The sequence below is a fragment of the Pelmatolapia mariae genome, linkage group LG22 (assembly GCF_036321145.2).
Source record: "Pelmatolapia mariae isolate MD_Pm_ZW linkage group LG22, Pm_UMD_F_2, whole genome shotgun sequence".
Classification (NCBI taxonomy): Eukaryota; Metazoa; Chordata; class Actinopteri; order Cichliformes; family Cichlidae; genus Pelmatolapia; species Pelmatolapia mariae.
In genome coordinates, this window is record NC_086245.2 from 28,337,800 (window position 1) to 28,360,925 (window position 23,126).

The 23,126-nt window shown below is 38.7% G+C and overlaps 1 protein-coding gene across 3 annotated transcripts in view; it reads right to left on the reverse strand.

The window, feature by feature from the left end:
- The window catches only part of ctdp1 (CTD (carboxy-terminal domain, RNA polymerase II, polypeptide A) phosphatase, subunit 1), an 83,186-nt gene that overhangs the window by 22,175 nt on the left and 37,885 nt on the right, over window positions 1-23,126 (reverse strand). For 2 of the 3 annotated variants that reach the window (XM_065471271.1, XM_065471270.1), the window contains exon 12: window positions 20,920-21,143. The exons of the other annotated variant lie outside the window; for it this stretch is intronic. In XM_065471271.1, coding sequence (XP_065327343.1) covers window positions 20,920-21,143 — 224 coding nt within the window. The remainder of the gene's footprint in view (window positions 1-20,919; window positions 21,144-23,126) is intronic. 3 annotated transcript variants of the gene reach the window in all.

The following is a 23,126-nucleotide window of genomic DNA, read 5'->3' on the forward strand; positions in this document are numbered from 1 at the left end:
CACAAATTATTCATTTATTGATATTTATGACAACATTTTCTGTGCTTTTACAATCTTTATCACTATAATTTCTAAAAATAAATTATAATGAATTCAGCAGCTGAACAAAGCAGACGGGTTGATGGATGAGTAACGCATGCATGTGCTTATCTGAAGTCTGCATAATGTGGTGAAGTTTAGCTACAATGTTTGCTCGAGGGACATGTGCGCTGCCTGAAACTCAGCTTAACTTAAACAACATCCTTTGCTGAGTCTATGCTTTAGTTCCTTGTTTCACATTGTTGTTTTAAATCGTTCAGTTTCATTGTATCGCCAGAGACCCCCACAGCTGGAACAAAATTTGCCGTAGTGTGACATGTTTGAGAAAACAAACAAACAAAAATCTGATTTTGATTCTTTAATAGCTTCAAAAGCTACCAGAGGTGCTTTGTGTCCCCTTGAATATTGTGTATGTCACAGGTTGGGTGATATTTTCCAAATGGCTCTCATCATTATCTTTAAACACTCACTTGTTCCAAACAAAACCACTACATTGCTTATGAGGTTACTTTTACATTAAAACAAACAAACAAAAAAAAACTGGTCTGAACAACTATGCTTTAAATATCAATTTGGATATTGTGCTGATAAACTGTTAACTGATCAGGATGCACAACCTATACCGTGTGATAGTGCTGCTGAGGAACTGACAACAATACTATCTTACCTTACAAGCTACTGGACTCTAGAATGTAAACTTCTACACAGGTGCACTACATCTACAATCTATAGAGATTTACATCGACCATGACGTCTTTCAATGGGACTCAAAGACATTGACAGAGACTAACATCACATATACCTCTCAACTGAAGCATAACAAAACCATAAAGTACTAAACTAATCATTTTCAACAACTGCACTTTGAGCTGAATTCTTAAGGTGGACCACTAAACTGACAGAACATCTATTACAAAAAACAAAAACAAAAAACAAGCTCCATTGGACCGATAAACAGATTGCTGCTTTATAAGAATAAATCAGATGGGCATTGATTCACTGTTTTTAACTGCTAACCTTCCTGGTGACTATTGCTGAAAGGTAAAGCTGGAATTTTGTGCCTGAGGCCTGAAGAAGAATCAGCAAGGAGATGGAGCTACTAGATTACAAACCACATTTTTAAATGTGGTAGCAATATTATGACATTCACACCTGTGCTGTTAATGTACAGTTTGAGAGTTGTTTTTTCTGCTGCTATATGAATCCATTATAGACTCTTGTAGAAAATGTTGTATGTAAGCTCAAATCCAGAATTGGTAGGCATTGCTGTGTGTTGAATTAGTGAACATCTTTCCAGAGCTATTACAGCATAAATTAGTATATACAGTCTATCACAAGGACACATCACTTGTTGTCCCTCTCATAAGTGTCGGATGGAACAGATGTATGACTTTTTAATCAATTCAGATTTCTATATGGGTAGTAGATACAAGTACAAGTAGTGCTGTGCAAATGTGCTGATGATGCTATATATTAGGGCAGGGCAATATGGCCAAAAATATTTATCAGGATATATATTTGAAAATATAATTGAAACTTTATTAGTGTGAAAAACCCCATCAATGTATTTTCACTTAAACAAGCAGCTGTTTTTTATGTGCATTAAAGCCATATAAAAATGTAAGAGTGCAAATGCAAATTCCTTGCTGACAGCTTAACCAGAAGGTATTTCCAGTGGAAATTGGCCGACACATCCTCAGCATAACCATGTATAATATCCACTAAACTTAAAAAGAGGTTATATACACACAATACGGTAATATTATGTTTACAAACCAATTCTGGTTCATCTGTTTCTTCCGCCCTTCTCATTCTCCGTCGCCGCCATGCTTTTTCCGACATGTGCGTATAAAAACAAAGGCAGTGCGCATGCGTGTTTTACCCATATTCTATCGCGATATTTCATTTTCTTATCATTGCCTAACATTACACCGGTATTACCGTGAATGGTATGATATGGCCCAGCCCTATATTCAGTGTAGATCTGGCATTAAAGACTTCTAAGCAGTGTTTTTGGCTTACAACACATTTCTTTAATGACTGCTACTTTGTCTCCAGTGTCAGAAATATTTTATGCCTGTATGGCCTGCTATGAATACGTTATCTATGTTATCTTAAATAATGTACATAACATTACAAAAAAGCTTCTAGTGTTGATATTAAACTAAAATGTCAGATAATGAAACCTATTTCCAGACAGATTAGTGTCTATATGCTAGACTTTAAATTTAAAAACATAACAGTGCCGGAGAGAGCAGGCCAGGCCATAAGAAGCTTCATGAATACTTGAGAATGCATAAGGAAATCCTTTATGTTAAAAAATGATGTGTAGGCTTTATTCACCTGCAACAGTGCTAAGTCAGCACAAAGATTACATTAAGTAACACTACACAAAAATCCGTTTCAGTTCCCCGAGGCACAATACATCCCATACTGTGCAGCATGCCCTTTAGTTTAACATCAGCGGCCCATTTGATAAACCCATTTCAACAACGTGCCTCAGGTTTATTGCTGTGGCATCAGAATCATCCACTAAGAAAAGGGGGACATGCACCATTATGTGAAACATTTCCCAGGGTGCCTGCTACTCGCAAACAACATGTCACTTAAGAACAGCCGCCTCCCCACCCTCCACATGCAGTGGCACCACACTGCAATACTGAAATGTGGTCTCAGCAAAAACACTCGATATTAGCTTATTCATTTTACAAAGCAGAAACTTACACAAGAATGAAATATTAATGTTTACGTGTACAGCAACGACCATTCAACCCACCAGAGGAAGAAAGTGAAGAATATTCAAGCAGGGTAGCTGTCATGTCACCTGAATAATTAAACTGCTTACTTCAGCTGAGTTCAGTGAGTGAACACTTATTTCTTACATAAGGATAATTATTTCACATGCAGAACTTATAAACTATAATTTAAATACTTCTGTTTGTAAACATTTATTAAATTATTGTGAAAGCTGTGAAAAATGCCTGGAAGCATGTGGTCTGTGACTTAGCTATGAAAAAGGAAGATTGTACTGTCACTGCTATATCTTAAATACCGATGTCTTCCCCACTGCTATCAGACTCCTGAACAGCTGACATACCTCAACTGCAATTTGCACACTTTGCACGCTAAGTTCATTTTGAACATTAAGCTCTTTTGTACATCCATTTACATTGACATCTTCATACCTCACCTGTCTTCACTTACTTATTTTTGTACTTATTTATCTTTCATTATTTTTATCCTTATTTTTTATCTTTATTTATCTTAATATCTTGTCTTATTTTTATCCTTATTTATCTTGTTCCTTCAAACCTACCTAACTTGGGATTTGTGTATGAACAGCAAAGGAAGAATTTCATTGCACAGAGAAATGCTATTTCTTCTGTACACATGACAATAAACACTTTTAATTTTGAATCTCTTGAATGTTAGTATTAAGTTAGCTGACACTTCAACATGTGCCAATATTAAACCTTAATGCTAGTTACTGCCTGCAGTAACACACAACGAACACCTTTTATAAAGGATTGCAGTGACACAGTGTATAGTTACTAGTGACAACCAAAATTACAGAGGAAGAGAAAACAAACAAGAGCAACTCGCTCTACTGACACTGAAAAAGTTAGCTGGAAAAGTCTGAGTGTCCTTTTTTTAAAGTTGCTGTAATAATGGTCATGATAACTGTGTTGTGAAATTCTGATATTGTGGTTCTGTATTTTATTTAAGATTAAGGTTTTAAGCATACATTATTAATATTTTAATCTCTGAACCGGAACTTCTGGTTAAGCTAACCTGACTGTATCAAACCTATATGAAAGTTAAGTTGTCAAGCTAGCTAAACAGTGAGTGCTGCCTCTTCCGTTGATTATCAATTTATCAATATTGTTTGGAGATTGTGCTAAAAAATTTTTTTAACATTTATTTCTTGTTTTTCTGCTGGATGCATCAAAGGACTCAATTCAGCAAAAGTGAGGTAAGTGTAAGAAGCCAAAATTATTGACCTGATTTAGAGAGTTTTTGTAATAAATTAGCAAAAAAGCTTATGTAACATAGTTACACAAGTTCATATGAAACCTGTGAATTATGGGAATCCTCAGTAGAACTTGTATACAAAACTAGAGATCAATAGGTTTCTAATTTTATATTTTAAAGGAATCACAATTTAGATAACAACAATTAAATAAGTTGGTAGAATTATTCTCTTACTCCCCCATATCATTAAGTTGCATCTCTTTCTGCAGGCAAACACGAATATCTGTTAAAAAAAGAGCATAAAAACTCAAGAGACTTTTGGCATTTCCCAGCACTTTCAGCAGCTTACAAATCAAACAAAACACAAGGGGATTTGTGTCAAGCACAATCAAACTTTATTCGTGATTTCCTAATTCAATACAGAAGAATTTGAGAAAATGTTTTAGGTCAAATTAAAAATTCCTAAGGGGAATCTAGGTCATCACGGCAGCAGAAGATAATGAAGAGGGAAATACTGCAAAAAGAAGCAAATTGCATGGAGCTGTCTTTGTAAGTAAAGAGAAAAAGGCTCGCTTTATTATCAGTAGCCTTCAAAAAGACTTGTTTAACAGCCTAAAGGTAATTCACAATAAAAGGCTGCTCTCAACATTGAGCTATTCACAGATTGAGATGAAAAACTACTGGAGGATATCCCTGATGGCTTACCCTAAATCTTTCAACTTTAACTGAGGATAATGGTAAACAGCAAGGTGACGCCATGAGGCCCTCCGGATCATAAATCGTCATAATTTAAGATTTAGTAGTGCATTCATTAAACACTGAAGTCACTCAGTTCAAAAGGTTTGGCAGTAAGGGTAAGCAAGAAATAAACTGGCCTATGAGTAAGGCAGGATAGTCACAGTGAGAGAGAACAAAATGAGCTTGAACTTCTTGGTAGGTCCAGGGCATTTTGCAGCACTGAGTTTCATTCATGTTTAATCGGCTCTCAGACTGTAGCACCTCTTTGATATCACACAGTGGGCACAGTGAGAAGAAAGCCATGACTTCAGGCTCTGCTGCACATCTATCCTTTGATTAATGAGAGGGCACCATTTAATCACTCCTGTCTCCTCAGGAAATTTCAAAAGACCAATCTTTAGACTCAGCTGAGGGACTCCTGTGTGTGGAGGGGGCACTGTCTTCCATTATCTACTTGGACATTTTCCAAGGAATAGAACATTTCTTACCACATTTTAATGAGTGTGTATGGGTGTGGGTATGCATGTTCCTTTTGAAATGATAGTTTAAGGCTCTTGTTCGCCATTGTTCCAAGACCAGAATGGATATTGATGGGATTTAATTGACATTAATGTCATTGTCCATTTTGCTTGTAGGTCAGGTTATTTATTGATTACTTCACTGATTCCTGATTAACTTTATGTGGAAGCCATTGTGGAACCAAGGTAAAATGTTTTATCACTTGAATTGGAGCGCATTGTAGAAAGAATCTGATGATTTAGAACACTCCCAACACAAATGTTAATAAAGCTGCAAAACCATAGAGGCCAGATAAACCTGATGAAGAGTGTAAGAAAAGTACTGCAATACACTAAAAAGGAAGACTTGTAGCTAAAGGGAAGGCTCGTTGAATAAAAAGCTGAATGCAATGGTAATTCTATAACCATGTATTTTATTTTCCAAGTACTACTGCTCCCTTCCGAAGATGCTTGTTAGGTTAACTGGCAATTCTAAACTGGCGCTAGATATAGATCAAGTGTTGTTGTCTGTCTCTTTATACTGGCTCTTTGATGGATTGTCCATACTAAGATTTAGTGCAAGACTGCAACACTTATACCAGTTTAAAGGTCTTTTTATTTCAGTCGCACTGGTAGAGGATGTGTTAATAATCTTGTTTTTCGTGACCAGAACTTCATCGACATTGTTTTACCTCACAGCCTGACATTCGCAGTAAAATTACTTCATACAATCTCAGTACAACCATCAGGTGAAGTTGTATAAGAAATGGACCCTTCACTTGTTTTCCCATCTTCTGTTAAAGGCTCAGCAGTTTATCAGCAAACCATGGGACAGCACTATATGGGTCATACATAAACAGATGGTGGGACATGATCTAATCTGGCCATAACGGGAAACAGCGGTTCAAAAAAACAAAAAAACAAAACAAAAAAAACAACAAAAAAAAAACCATCCAACACAGAAGCTCCCAGAAGATGAAACACATTTCAAATTTCACACTTTGCAGTCCGACAACCCTGAATGGAAAGCTTTACAACTCATTTGCCTCGTCCATCACCTCTGTTTTGGCGATGTTATAATAACATGCTCGCTCAAGCTGACAAGTTCCACGCTTTCATTTTTGTTAGGAAAACAAATACACTCCAGAGATATGTGGCGCAGGAAAACGGAGACATGGGCTGTCTGAATGAATGTGTATCACCTACAGAGACAGGAAATTAAAAGTGAGAAGTCCTGATAACAGCACACATGTCTGCAAAGCGAAGGAGTCTAATTGCGCTAAAAGATATGATAGACAAAGATGTGATGTAATCAGTTCAGCAGATGATGCTGGAATGAAAAAGCTAATGGTGACAGTTTGAAAGACATTAATTAATGGAGGCATTCGAAATTTAAAAAAGAAAAAAAAAAACGTCCCTGACATGTCAAAGTATAGTTTGTTTCTGACATCTGACATCTGTAATGTTGATGACTTCAGTCCAGCTCCATTAATGCCATAAACCATTAGCACTTTACTTAAATGGCATTTAGATTACCTGCCTACAAGCTCTCACCTACATTTATTTTATTCAAAATGATACAGTGTGGAAGCTAATGGCTTGCTAATGGATTTTTTTTTTCACCAATACAGGTGCAGGTGGAAGAATAAAATGTGACGCGTGGTTCTTAGTCCACAAATTCCCGAAGATAAACACAACTTTTCTTCACAGGTAAAAGTTATCCAGTAACAGAAATTTCCAAACACACAAAAAACTACAAATAGCTAGCAAAGCATAACTTCAATGGGAAAAAATTGAAAAAATGCAAAGACAAAAACAAGATACGAATCAGAGTAATGGTATAATTAATGATTTAATTTAACTTTTTTGGTTTCTTGGCTTCTGGGGAAGTGTCAATAAGGGGTGGGAGATAGCCTCAAAATGGTATCACGATATTTCAAGATAGTTTGCAATAACAATATTTGGTGTTTGGTGTATTTTTTGTGATTTCTGGGCTTGTCCATGGAGTATTTACACTACAATGCACAAACTACCAGACTTCAAAGAAGTAGGAATGACTCAGCCTCCCAGTCTCCAGCTGTCTATGTCTACAATGGAGTACAACCTAAGCTTAAACATAATAAAACTTGTACTGTCAGCATTAATGTCGTTAAAATGACGTTAGTCAGCTAACAGCGCTAACGTGGTGCAGCCCCACCCATGGGGCAATCCGCAGTAACTCGTTAACGGAGATTTGCCGCATTAATGCAGTTATGGCGTTAACGTCATTTTAACAAGATTAACGCTGACAGCACTAAATAAAACTGAAAAATATTTTAAAGCTAGGATGTTGCATCTTGGGTTGAGATTTTCAGTTTAGCTACCGGTTTTCTTGCATATTTTGCTGTGGAAGCACTGCGTTTTGTTGGAAGTTGTTGAAGTAGCTCCCTTTTATGTGCTGATGTGTTCACTGAGGCCATTGTATGGTCCATTTTGGCTGCATTTCCATGTTTTAAGCATGAAATTTGCTCATTTAAAGGGTGTCTCATGTATCTCTTATGCAGAAATATGTGTTGCCTAGCTGGACAAATGTAGTACAGGTCTACTATTATTGGCCTAATGTATTTTAACAATCATTTTAGCATCCAGATAATCTCTTTCATACTCCCTTAGATGAATTTAGCCTGGTTGTCATGAAATAGGCATTTGAAACAATAACTACCAGTATCTTTGAATGTGTGTGATTTCACTAGTCCTACATATTTTTTGCAAGACAACTGGGTGCTTTCATGTAAAGAATGATCTGAGAACACTGAGGCTAATGAAGTAACAAGAGAAACATAGTAAGTTTTAGTTTTTTAGTTTGCATGATCAATTTTGATTATTCATTTTCATTGCCATGTCAACATGTTTTAGAGCAACGTTTTCTCATTTTGAACAACTTCAAACCTTAAACATGTAATTTTAAAAAACAAAACTTAAGTAATAAATATATACAAGTATAAACCTTTATGATCAATCAATTCCCGTTTACTGGTTACTAATCAAAACATGCAATAATTATGTATCCTAGCTAGTTCAATTAGCAGCAGGTTGACTGAAAACTTGGAACATATGTTACTGAGCTGCTGACATTACAACGTTGCCTACAGATTGCAATTTAAAGCTTCAGTTTTATTTAGCTGTTGACCTTTGAGACATGTTGCCATTCAGGTCCCTTCGTTTTTTCACTTTTTATTCAATTCACACCAATGCCAATTTGTCGTTAGAAAAAGAAAAAATCCTCACACATTTATTCTAAACTGAAAGGATGAAAATCACAGGAAGAGAAGCAAGTTGGTTGAAAAGGGTTATTTTTAGGTAAGGAAAGGGCAATTTCAGATGTAATTATTTCTTGGCAGAGTGTGAAAAATTGTCTGAATATGGTCTTTGGTCTGGTCAGGTGATATCAGAATGTAAATAAAGATGGGCTTATCAGAGAAAAGACAGTACCCCATGGATTCTGTTGACTCTTAAGTATTTATTGGATAATAAATTAAATGTTAATGTTAATCTTGGTAGTAAAATCGCAGCTGTAGTTGGAAGTAAGGCCCTGAGCTGTGTGTCACTTGGCACCAATACTTCCACACAATAATCCTTAACTGGAAACCTCTATTTATTGTTTGGCTACAGTCCCAAACTCTGCAGTCTCCTGAGAGCTTCCTAATACACTGAAAAGAGTCATGATGGGAAAGTGCTTTTTACACTGAACAGGAGGTAAAGCTGATGCATAAATTATAGAATTATCTGAGAGATGAGTGGTCCCTGCTGTACAGTTTGTTTGTACAGCATCAGTCAGCCCTATATGTGTCTGATCAGCCCACTTAAACCTGCAGGGCTTTCTGAAGCCTCCTCTAACATGTTTTACTGTAACAGAGGAAATCTTTTATGTTGACAGGAAAGGAGTTCAGTGTTTCCTGCATGTTTACCGTAGATGAAGCAGAGAGAAAGTGTGTCAAACAGCTTACAGGATTAGAGCTGTCACAGATAATGAGTCTGTACTATAATTACTATATTACAGGATAGGAGTTACTGTATATTTGAACAAGGCCAGTAACATGAACAGCGTATGAGGGTATGAAGATAAAAGGCAGTAGGGTTTGTTTTTTTTTTTAAATTTATTTCAGGAAGCTATTACCAGGAGAAGCTCTGTAATTTGACTGCTGGACAACACTCACCGACAAAAAGAACGTTTAAAAATCAAAACGACTTCTTCTTTTCAAGTGTTACATTTGGCCAAAGATGCTGTGGAAGCTTAAAAGTGCTCTCTAAAACTTAAATGTTTTTAATAATGCTGAACAGCCCATCCATCCATCCGCTTATCCGCTTTGGACTATGGGAGGAAGCCGGAGTACCCGGAGAGAACCCACGCAAACACAGGGAGAACATGCAAACTCCACACAGAAAGACCCCGGCCTGATGTTGGAATTGAACTCAGGACCTTCTTGCTGTGAGGCAACAGTGCTAACCACTGTACCACCCCCTACTGAACAGCCCATTCAGAGAAATAAGCATGTTACAGCTGCTGTTTCTGCCTATATAGCCTGCTTTCTTATTAAATTCTGGTCAATTTATCAATGAATAAAAAAAGGAAAAAGAGCAGTAACCCACATTTATTTTAAAGCCTAAGACCAATATTTCCTCATCACTAGGGATGTGTACCGGTGGTTCTGACATAAATGGTAGTAACCAGACCGAAAAGCAGCGCACATTTCGGTGCTTTATTTCGGTGCTTTTTTTTTCCTGAGATGTCATCATTTTACGTTTCCAAGGATAGTAGGTGGGCCCAGGCACGTCCGTTCTTTTAGAGCAGAGCTACAGATTAAAAATGCCAAAGGCGAAGCGGTCAAAGTCTGGCTGTACTTCACAGCAAAAGATGCAAACCCAGCAGCCTGCAACAAGTGCTTTAAGGTGATACTGTGCAAAGGCGGTAACACCTCGAATCTGATGAAACGCCTGGCGACGCATAGCGTTTTTTAAGCCGGGAAATGCACCGTATTTGATAGCTTGCTGCGAGACTTCACACGGAGCAGATCTACTGCGGGTGGGTTGCCTGTTATCGGACACGGAGTTAGCAACATCCCCCAAGAACCCGAAGAGTAGAGTCCTGGTCCCTAGCCCTGCCAGTGTAGCAGAAATGATGATGGCAGCAGCAGCCGTTCTTCTCCGGGTCAGTAGCTAAATGTTTTTCTTGTGTAATTTATTTTGCGTAGGCTAACCACGTTATGAAATTAATGCATGTAAGGTGAACTAGCAAACACTGTGGTAGTTACATGCGGCTGTCCTCTTGTTTGACGCTCCCTTCACCCTGGCCAAAAAGGCTAAAATGACCAAAGAAAAAGTGGGAAACGGCTAAACATGAGAGGTTTTTGGGCAAAGTTTGTGTTTTTTCCATTGTTTAAGCACTGCTTCCAGCCAAGAGTGATACCATATATGCCCTATAGCTGCAGAAAAGGCTAACATTGTTATCTTTTTACAAAAAAACAGCTAAAAATGAGAGGTTTTAGGACAAATTTGTGTTTTCCATTCTTTAAGCACCGGTTCAAGCACCGTTTAAGCACCGGCACCGTTTCAAAAGTACCGGTTTGGTACTGGTATCGGATAAAACCTAAACGATACCCATCCCTACTCATCACAGATACATCTTTATCACCATCCAATACTGTCAGCAGTGAGTGCAGAACATGGTGGTTTGGAGCCAAGCAAATTGCAAACTACTGTGTGAAATACTGCTGTAAATTGAAATAATGAAAATAAATACATATTAATGAGGCTCATTACATCATGTTCAATCTGGCAAAAATCTGTCACTCCTGTGTCTTCATCTAAAAAAAAAAAAAAGAAACCTCCATGCAGGGCACCCAACCCACAGAGTTTAACCAGTTATACTTTTACAATAAGTCCCAGCCTAACATGGTCATGTGTGCTCTCATATATGTATTAAAGAGGCTACAGAAAGCAGTCTTAAACAAGACTAAACACCAATCATTCTTGAGTGTGAGGTAAGTAATAAATGTCTCATCATGTCTGAATGAAGCCAATCAGAACATTAATATCTTGCTCGCCTTTGTCTGAATGACAAAACATCAACACTGAAACAAATCAATGAGCCTGGCAGCAATGTTCCATTTTCCACAAATGAAAACGTCAACAGTGCAACCCTGCTGAAACCCTGCTTTGAACTGAAAGATGTTGACATGCCAATATGCTATAAAAAAAAAAGAAAAATACCGATGTGAGCCAATGATGAGCAGCAGTTCTTATTAAACATCCTATATAAGCCGTGGTTTCAACTGTCAAGCCACTTTTCAGACTTAGATTCCTTTATTTTAATGACATCACCTCAACATGTCCGCATGAGTCACTAAGGTGACCTCACAAGATGGACACAGGTCTAAAATGAAAAGCAGCAGAGGGCAAGATTGTGTCACATAGAGCTCCATTAAAACCCAGATCGAGCTCTGAGTTTCAGTTACACTTCGTAAGTGTTGATACCACCAACGCTTGCTGCCAAAAGACAAACAGGTGTTTTGCATATTTTGCAAAACTCTGTACCGTGGCTATCTGCATAACATAGCATTAAAAAAATGCTCACAATTATAAGGCTGGGATGCCCATAGACATACTGTTTTTTGTGGTTTGCACAAACTCTGTTGTAAATATTTATGATTGATAATATTAATAATATGATATTATTATGATTGATAATATTAATAATATGATATTATAAAAAAATAATATTAAAATTAATAGTATGTTATTTTAGCACATATATTCACATAATAATAATAATAATACTAATAATGATACATTTTATTTATAGGCGCCTTTAAGACCCTCAAGGTCACCTTTCAATAGTAGTTCAATAGTGCAACAATACAATATAATAAAATATAGCAAAATAACATTTAAACATAAGGTAAAAATAAGGTACCTTAGGTACCTTATGTAGCTTTCCTTTTTTTAAATCTATTTACTGAGGTCACCAACCTGAATATTTCTCCTTGATGTTAAAAACTGACCTATGTGTCAGTCAAAAAACACCGGCCATGTTACATATATACATATGTAAATGGTAAATGGACTTATTCTTATATAGCACTTTTCTACTCTCCCGGAATACTCAAGGCGCTGTATACAACATGCCTCATTCACCCATTCACACCCACTCATGCAAGCACTTCTTTTTTTTTTTTTTTTTTTTTTTTTTTTTTAACCTGTCCCGTTTGGTTCTTTTGCCATCAGAATTATTGTCTAAAGGCGAAGAAAGATGCCCAACGGATTTACTTTACCAAATGGACCATCCCAGCCTTGCCGTAATGGTCCATTTGATTCAACTTTTTATTGTTTATTTTATTTTCACTTGCTGAATACGGGACAGACTTGACTGGAGGAGAGAATGTGGAGAAAGAAAGAGGGAAAGAAAAAAACCTGAGAAGAGGGACGGGGAAAAAGGGCAAAAAACAAAAACCAACAGAATAAGCAGACAAAAAATACATATATCGAGCGTGCCCACCTCCAAGATCCTATATGTATGTGTAATGAGAGTGTGAGTAATGTGAATGTCTAAGTTGTGGGATAAAATTGAGGCAGAGGCAGCCAGAAGGGGACAGAGGGGGGGGATGTCTCCTCTGCACCCTGGTGACACACCCCTACCCCAAGGCCCTGCATGTGTGGGTGATTGTGGTGGAGCGGGAAGAGGGAGGCCGCTGGAGATGGGGAGGGAAGGAAGGGAGGGGCAAGTGACCCCTCCCTGGGGCCAGCTCCCCCGCTGACCCCAGTAGGCACCCCCATGCTGTGCAACCCGCCAGGGAAAGGGGGCCCAGGCCCATCCGGACCGGGGCCCAGTGCAGCAGCGCCCCCCGGCCCCACAGAGCCCGGGACAATTCACCCGACCCCACCACAGAGAAAACTGCACCCACCCCATCATCCACTCATCTTCCAGACTACACAAGACAATAGACGCCCAGGCTGAGATCTTCCTCCACCACTCCTGTATCTCCCCCTCCTGCAGAGAGAGTTCCTGAAGAGAGGAAAGCTCCTGCAAGATGTGACAACCTCCCCCACCAGTTGAAGAGCCCCCCAGGTGGCTCGATGCACCGGCGGCACCCCGCGCCAGGGCCGGGCCCCCATACACCCACCCGCCCACAACCTCGGCAACACACCAACCAGGACCCAAGCCCCTGAGGCCCGGCCAGGGCCCCAGCCCAGAGACGGAGCGCCCCCAGAACCTCACGCCCATCCCGGACCCACCCAGGGGCAGCCAGGCTACCAGGTCAGTAACCCACGTCCGTCAGCACAGACCCTCCCCTAGCCCCGCTGCACGCAGCCACGAGGAAACCGTCACCTAAGAGCCAACAGAGCCCCTAATTGGCCATGACCGCTACCCCGGGTTGAGCCCCCCAAGGAAGATGCTCCTGGGGAACCCCCCGACGCCCTAAGCCTGTCCCTACCCCCACACCAATCACAACAGTGAAGGTGGGACCAAACTATGGCCCCCCACCCCCGCTAGGTGATGGAGCTGATCAAAGGAGCCCAGAGCAATTGATCTGATGTGGTGGCAGAGGCTGTATCAAGACTAAGCACTTCTAAACGCAAGTGCAAACTAATCTACATTCACACACAGTCACACTCCGATGAATGCATCGGAGGGCAATTTGGGGTTAGTATCTTGCCCAAGGAGACTTGACATGCAGACTGGGGAAGCCTAGGATCGAACCACCAACCTTCCAATCAGTAGGTGATCTGCTCTACCACCTGAGCCACAGCCACCCACTGTCCATGTATACATGGACGTGTGTGTGTGTGTGTGTGTGTGTGTGTGTGTGTGTGTGTGTGTGTGTGTGTGTGTGTGTGTGTGTGTGTGTGTGTGAGAGAGTGTGTGAGAATGTGTGTAATTAAAAATTCAGGTTCATCCCTCTTCCGCAGTGACCCTCAAAACCTCAAACCTTCTTGTTAAATCTTAAATCTGTCAGAGTGTTTCTCCTCATCAAAAATCTTTCACATCAATCCCGACCAGCAGCTAATGACACCAACAAATCCCCAGGAGGGCTGAAAAACACCAGCCCACTAGATTTTTTCCTCTGTCTTCAAAGACTTTCTTACTCTTACATTAAAGACATTTCATGTTGTGACAGAAAGTTAAGACAGACGGGGTTAGAGTGATTTTGACTGAACAAGATGAGTAAATTCTTCCTTTTGCTCTGTAGTTAATTGGAGGAGACAGTAATGAAACTGTTCAAAAACACATCAGCAACAACCCAGAGGAACACTCTCTGAAAGGAAAGGCATCCAGATTATCCACAAGTCATTCCTACACTTCTTGCTGCAGCATACTTACTAATATTGAGTCCTTGTTCAACCCGACCCTGTTAACTATTTATTAAAAATGGTCAACTCTTTCCAAGGTTACTGAGATTTGAAGTTAAACTTGCCTTTTAAATTCTACTAACTTTCTATGTGAAGAATTATAAAGTGTAAACATAACACAATGAAAAGACTTTTGTGGAAACTTCTGTGTAAAACTCAAAAATTTTGTTTGGCAGAAGTTGACGGATATTTGAGAGCTGATATTTTCTGCACAAAGGCTTAGCTTAATGTTTACTATTAGCTGTTTAACGCAACATTTGTTTGCTTTATCTGGATCACTTTATATGAAACAGTACATAGCCTACTTCCTGATGTGAGCAATCATTCCTTATCATTCCATCTTAAATGTCCAAATTCTATTTATTTACCTTAAAGACAATGACATGTAGGACTTGGGTTAGCAGGAACATTTTGTGGTTAAATAAGTTGTATTAAAGACACAGGTGGTGGCCTTGAAACATAAATAGTTGAACTAGATACCAACTTCAACTTCTAAAGCCCATTTTCACAAGACACAAATCCCTGATCGCAGCTGAAAACATGAACAAAGATGGTGAGAAAACAAAAAACTATTCACTTTTAAGTTCGGGTCAGTCGCAGGTGAATTCAGCAACTACGGCACCATGATTGTTTCAACTCTAACAATGGATTTCTTTCTGTTTTACAACTAATAAGTTAGCTAATGAGTCTTATTAGCCAACTGTTCCTGTTAGCAATTTCCAAACCCATAAAGAAGAAGGAAATAAAGAACAAGGCAAATGTTAGAAATGATGTGTTTGACCTCTACAGCTTATATCCGTCCATTATTTATGGATTGTGGAAGACTGATCGTTGTGTTGCCGTACGTGTCCGATGTCAACTGTGATTTGACGCTTTCTTGTTGGTGCAGGCTGTAAAGCAGGAAATCAGCTCCCTGGTGTCTCCTTTGTCACGCACAGAGAGAGCAGAGATGCACCAAGGCCAACACAACTCTGCTTTTCCACTGATGCCTCACGTCTACAATTACAGTGAATTAACAGCACAGTATTAAATCATATATGAATTATATACACCCATAAAGCTGTTGGGTTTAACAACTTTTATGACCAAGTTCCAAAATGTATATGTTACTTTGCTACATTGCTAAATGTATTATTGTGCTTCTAAAAGTTAAATATCCCCTCACCCACATTCGCTCACAGCAGACGGCTGGCTGTCACCAAATGCTCATTGTACAGTTTTTCTCTGGATTATTATAGAGTCTTTACCTTACAATAAGGTGCCTTAAGGTGAGTGTTGTTGTATTGTATACAGACAAAAGTGAATTTAACTTATCTCATTAACTCACTGGTCTATTGTTGATTCTACATTATTGCTTCTTCTTTATCCACATCTGTATTTCAGTTTTGCTGCTATTTGCATCAGTTAGTTAGACAATAAAATGCACTGTGATGTAATGTGTGCACAGTCAACAAAGCAGAATCTCAACTGATCCCCTGCATGTGCCACATTACTTGCTGCCCTGAATGTGCACAGAGTCACAGCTGATTCACCAAAATAAAGCACTTTAAATCAGCAAACAAACAAACAAGGGAGTGGAATCAGCCCAATGGAGATTCTTACAAGCTGTTCATCTTTCAGTGCATTTTAAAAAGACTGAGTATCTAATCATCCAAGTGGAATGATTTGTGCAACTAAACAGCAAAACTGAATAAATCTACTGCGTTTTCTCAGATAGTTTTTGTCAGCTTTGCTCCTCAGAACAAAAAGTGCTGCTTTATTTCTTAAGAAACAAATTGCTGGCACTGTAGGTGCAAATTCCCCGCTTTACAGGATGTATTTCTAGAGTGGTTTAAAAAAAATCAGATAAAAGCAGGACGTTATTATTTACCTGCAGTTAGCTGTCTAAATTTGGTGCACAGAAAGCTTGAAAAGAACCGTAATAAGAGCAGCGTTGTTTTCACTTTAAATGGAAACAAGAAAGGGAGAAGCAGATCCTGAATGATGGCAAGAACAAAACAGAGACATTTGCATCACTACAGTATCTTAGCAACAGATGTATGCCTGTTTTGTACCAAATACAAGGAAGCAGAAGAGCCAGGATGGAGACTGACAGAATGGCAACTATTAAGCCATCTCCCGGAGGACCAGAGGTCCCACTTACTCCGTTCTAAAACAGGAAGCCGCTATATGAATTCTTCTAGAAATGTTAAACTGTCTCTAATGGCCCACTGGGCAACAATAAAGTCAAATACTTTTCTGTGTCAGACAGGAAAATTACATTAACAGGGTCTGGTAGACAGTCGGAGGTGGATGCTGAGGATTTTTCCCCCCTCTCTAGTAAATGGCTCAGCTTTGCATCTTTGACATTTTAGAAATGGTGTTATGCAAAGTGTTTTATTTGGCGATCCATTACCAAAGATATACTTATTTGGCCTCCTACTACACATGCAAATAAATACCTGCTAACAGAAAGACTCAACGTATGTAGTGTCAAATTTGAACTATTATTCTGTTGGATTTATAGAAAAAAAAAAACATGTTACAAACTTACAAACTACTAATTGGAGGCAGAATAATAATCTTACCATCATGATTGTAGCACCTGTAGCATTTATGTATGTATACGTCTGGATGTATCCCATCTCCTCCTTCACGAATGAACTAATCTGAATAAAACTTTGCACAAACGTAGTTGCACATACAGTGATTATTAACACCTATATGATTTTTAAACAGGTTTATGGGGAATTTAAAGCCTTATTTTTCATATTCATCATCTCCCTGCAATACTATGTTCTCTGTCAGCATCCATTTCACGTGTCACACTCTTTATGTTAGTTAACAGTAGGGCTTTAACGATTCATCGACTAATTCAATCATAAAAAATTCTCCACACTAATTCTGTGCTCCGATGCTTCGTCCAATGCACGGCTCTGCAGCGTGCAACTGTCACTATGGAAACGTGAGCGTTTCAACCACAATTGAGGCAAAATACAGACATGCAATACAAACGTATTCAGGAGCAGCGTTTGAATAAAAAGTCTGACAACATTAAGCCCACATGACTCCAGTTATAAACAAAAACACTGATAACACAGCAGCAGCAGAGATGATGACGCTGGCACAGAGTCTGTTTGCACACCGCAAAGAGCAAAGAGGCGGAGCCGCTACCGACACGGTGAGCTCAGGTAGAGTGAAAGAAGAACGCATTTCCAGCAGTTTCTATTAAAATATAAAGATAACCTGTAAACGTGGTCTGATACCAGACTGGTTAGATGATACAGCTTAATGAAGGCTTGTTGTGTTTTTGTCAGTGAAAGTTAAATTTTCTGTTTAGTCTAAATTAATTTTATTTCTTTTAAGTTTGTTATTTTACCAAAAGATATCGCGACTATTGGAGAAAGCCTCAAGTGTTCAGTCAAAGAACTGCATGTCTCAGGACTTAGACGCTGGCTTCAGTTTTCACCCTCAGAAGCTGCCACGAATTAATTTCTTGCATTAATTCCTCATAAATGTTTATAAACAGTAAAATGAAAATCAAAAAACTACAGAAGGAGAAATATCAGTAGCTCAGATTTAAAATCAACACATGACACCTTCAAGCAGTTCAGCTTCAAAGTTGTTCTGTACTGTTTTAATCTGTGAATGATTTGTATATGAGAACAATGCTGGTTCCTTTGTGGTACTTTACTATTATTTACACATGAAAACTAAAGGCTAACTTGTAAAATATCAGAGGAAACTGGAGAGAAACAGTGGTCAGTCAAGCTAAACGCACAGAAAAGAATTCAACGCTCCTGAGTGCAATTTTAACCTCATACAGCAAACCCCTGTGAGCTGAATATTCTTTACAAACAGAAACAGTTGTCAGAGCATCACAGTGGTGAGCACAGGGTGATATTATTAGACTGTCGCTGGTGTCTTTTCATGGAAGGAACCAAACACCTACCAGCCAATTTCAGTCCACACTGCTTTCAGAATCAAATTTACACCCCTTCCCCTTGTGTGTCAGGCTGTTTAATCATGTGCTGCTCCTCTGCACCACCGCACAGACTGGAGGTGGACTTGCAAAGGTTTTCAACAACCAGTAAACAACACTGTGGACAGTGCGTTTCAGGCTTCACTCATTAGCGGCAACCAAAGTTGTCAGACCAGGTGACAGATGGACTGACATGTCTGGGCAACCATGGATACTGAGCCACAGCCAAAACCATTCATAGGGAGAAAAAAGGAGAGGCTTCTGGGTGAATGCAATATAGAAAAATACTCAATTTTAAGCTCTGACAGTCAGAGCAGTGAGGCTGAACGCTGAATTACACAAGGAAACCCAAGTCTTGAGAAAAAGGTGCAACGGTCAAATATTAGTGCTATTATCTAAAGAGCTCAGGGTGGAAGCTGTGGAGTTTGTTTCTCCGTCTACCTCGTCAAAGCTGGAGTTTAGCTTAGCAGATCTTTTCTTTATAATATACAACACAACAAATAATTAGGCCTCAAGTGCATGGATTTTTACTACATATTTAATACTTATACACAATTGCTAGGTGCATTAGGTACTAGAGATGCTCAACAAAAGCACCATATGGAGTGGCAGAGGTAAAACGCACTAACAGGTGCAGTACAACACTACGCTGTATTTGAGTCAAAAGAACAAATGACAGGAGTCCTGAAATTCAGAACGCAAAAGGATACGGATATTTGAAATGAAAGGAAGACGCACCTCAAGCCTCGCAGTTAGATCAACACCCATATATAGATTTAAAAAAAAACCCAAAAAACCCACAGTTTCAGCCCTCAGTGCGTTATCACAATATTCCTATGTAGAAATTATGCATTTACATTTTCCCCACTGCAGGTGTGCATTGCAGCCATTCTCCACACACTGTATTTGCAAATTTTAGCTTGTTTAGGACAACACAGCAATGGCATACTGTGAATACTGATTGACTTTAGTGATCTACTGCATTTTTGATTTTATTTTAAAATATATTAATTAGATGCATCATTAAAGGAAATGTAAAATTGAGTATGTAAAACAAAAAGAAAATTCAGTATCATCAAAAATACCCAAAATATGTTTCAGCTAACTGTCTGCGTGTTAGCTGGCGGGCTACAGATCTATTTCACATATCTATTTGAAATGATACACAATAGCTTGCAAAGTCTTTAAGCCAGTTAGAATTTGTACACAGATATGCTTTTGCTAGCGATCAGCTAACTACAACTTAGCACAAATTTATAACTTTAACTAATGAGGCGATTAAATGAATTGGCTAACCTTATCTACTTAATACAGGATTTTGCTACACAAGTTAACATGCACACACTCCATGCTAGCACACATGAAGAGAAAGAAATACAGCTTAGTGTTGGATTTAACCCCAAAAATAAAATAATTCCATGATGAATGAAATGCCACTTTCATATCTGTAGTAGTATTATTTTAGAGGACTAGCAAATGTGGTGCATGCTTAGACAGAGGTTATTTACAACCCCAAAACATCCCTAAACTAAACTGTGGCAGTTTTATATTACTTTCTGCCATCCTAAAATATATGTGCATGTTGTAACATCCAGGAATATCTGTATTATTGATTGATATCTGTATTATTTAACCTTTACAATTTTTTTTTCTTGTCTGGAACCAGATTGTCTGGGTCTAATTCATGCTTGCCATTTCCATCTCTTGGAGAGGCTTTTCATACATCAAAAAAATAGTTTTGGGCAAAATGCTTCTGTAGACTGCAGCGCATTTTAATGAGAAATGCTTAATTTCACATAATAATCCACACTCTGAATGTACCAAAGACAGCAAAATACTTTGTCCTGTGAGATTAAACGCTGGCAGTCTGACGACTCGGCATGTTTTTCAGCAATAAGAGACTCTCATATGCTCAGAACTCTTCGAGCGCCTGCTGTCTGTTTGGAATTAGTCTCCATGGCAACGGACCAGACCGTCTGGCTTCAGCAAAGTAGTGCTGATGAAGTGGTGTGTTATGATAATAGTCATCGGAGAAATAAGACCCTGAAAATATACAGTACATTTTGCAAGATTCCCCTATGGACTTGTTAAACTATAATTTAAGCTTAGTATACTTCTCACCTAGCCATGTTTATGCAAGATGAGCATCACTGACAGTGAGTGCAAGCATCGGGGGGCAGTAATAGTAAATATCTGGCATGTAGATGATTGTAACTTTAGAATAACTTTATGACTTCCCTCTATCCCACGATGCCTGTGTTTGAGGCCCAAAAAGCTGCAGCGGGGGGAGTTAAACGGCAAGAGACAAAAAGTTCTGTGCCTCACCTTGCCACACTTTGACACTGACTGGCCACATTGGATGAAGTCTGAAGCCTCTCGTCGATGCTCAGCGCCTCAGGACCGAGTCTCCTTCCCGCCGTCTGTCCAGCTCCCGCCTGCTGGCGCTGTTGCTGCTGCTCCTCTTCGTCCTCCATCTCCTCGTTACCTGGCTTCTCCTTCCCTCGGCCCTCACTCTCGTTGTCGCTCTCCTCGCCTAAGATGTCGTCCACCTATTATATTTTTTGTTAAAAGGAGCTTTGTGAGCACATTTTTATCTTCTTTGACAGCAGCATGAATTCACACTGTAAATGCCACAAATACCCTTTTCATTTTGCATTTTGGCCTGCTCTCAAGTGCAAATTGGATTCATTAATTCCCTTCCTCCACGGAATACAAATTAAATCAACATGTCTTTATTTCTATAAGAAACATCTGGCAAATAATACATAAAGCTCCACTGAATCCTGGGAATCTTTAGTGAATATGGACAAAAAAAGGCTGTGAGAGAATGTCTGTTTATGCCCTCAGCCTTTCAGTGAAAATGCATTTAACAAATTCCAACCAAAGATTCTGTGTGGAGGAACAGTTACACATCTACAGACGTTGTGCATTATTGGAGAACACTGACATAAAGGACACTAAACAAAATACCTAAGAGAAAGGCCCATGACTGCAGCACATAAATTTGGATTTAAATATTTATTTCATGATAAGAATTGTTGCTTTCTTTTATTTATTTAAATTTCAGATTTTTATGTAAGACCACAAAAATTAACAAAAGATGTTATCTTTTCCTTTGGCTCATTTTTATGTGTTTTCCTATTTTCTCTCACCAACACACAAGCTAAAAGCTTCCAGGACACTTTCCCCTCTACTCTTGGCTCTGAAATATCAAACAGGAAGACTATCACGAATATGGTCATCTCAGGTACACGGCTCTGGCTCAGGAAGCCTCACTTATCACCTGCCTAAACCTTTTTTTTTTTTTTTTTAAATTGAGGAGCAGCCAATCAGATGAAAGCTGGCTTAAAGGGGATGAGGAGCTACGCTTGCTTTTTTTTCAGGAAGTGAAAGAACTGAGGGACTGCACCAACATCATATAAGATAAATACAATATATAAGAATTTCTTAAGAGCTGTGAGCCTCCAAAAAGGAAAACATGAAACAGAAAATGAGTGTAGTGGGTGCCCAAATCTCTGGAGAGTACTGCAGCAAGGTAAAGATTAGCACATTTCATTGTTCGCCATTAAATTTCAGATGATGAAAAGCTCTATTAAAGGACTAATTCCTGTTCAAAGTATCATCAAGGAGAACCTCGTACATTAGTCCGTTCGGTTGATCCACTACAGATTCTAATTATACATGTAATTATGTCTGGAAAGCACTTTTCCTTTTACATATAATTGGGTAATATGCTGTACTGTAATGACGGTGATTAAAGTTGGGGGGATTAAAGAAGCTGGAATCAGATGTTTGATGCAGGTACTGTTGTATTAGTTCAAAGATAAACAAAATAAAATAATATTAATGACCTAATTATGTGCTGCTTATTTTATGTCTTCCTTTGTTTATCCTATATAACTCTCATAAGGATTACAGTTTAACATTGGTTTATTTCCTGGCTTGTTAAATTAAATTAGAGAGACGATTGCACTGTCAAGCAGTCAATGCCATACAAACTTCCTGTAAAAATGTCAACTTTTATTTTAATATTTCCATTTTTATGAATTTTATCAAAAAGGGAATTAAAAAAATATTACACTATTTTAAAAAACAAAACAATAACAAAAGCTCGTCAATCCTTTATTGTATTAGCTGCTCAATTTATAATGGCAATGGCTACGGACCAACAAACTACCCAACTGGCTGCTTTCAGATCAATAGGAATGAATATAGCCTCAGCAAATGTCCAGTCTTTGACCTTAACAAGCATCAAGCTCTGGGAAAGTGAGATTAATGAAGAGGGGCGTAAGTCAGGATTACGTCTGGCATCAAACCAGGTTTTGTTGGTGGTTACATGAACAACACAGTGTGCCTTGGTTAAGGTAGAGGGTAAAAGTGCCAGTAGTAATAAGTCTGATGTAAAAATGGAGAAAGAAAAAATTTGAAAAAAGGAGGTCAGGTTGTTCCTCGTGTTCCATTTGCTGAATCAAATTTGAATCAGTTTAACCCTTTAGGGCACCAATAAATTACAGTGTAAGACAAATAAAACA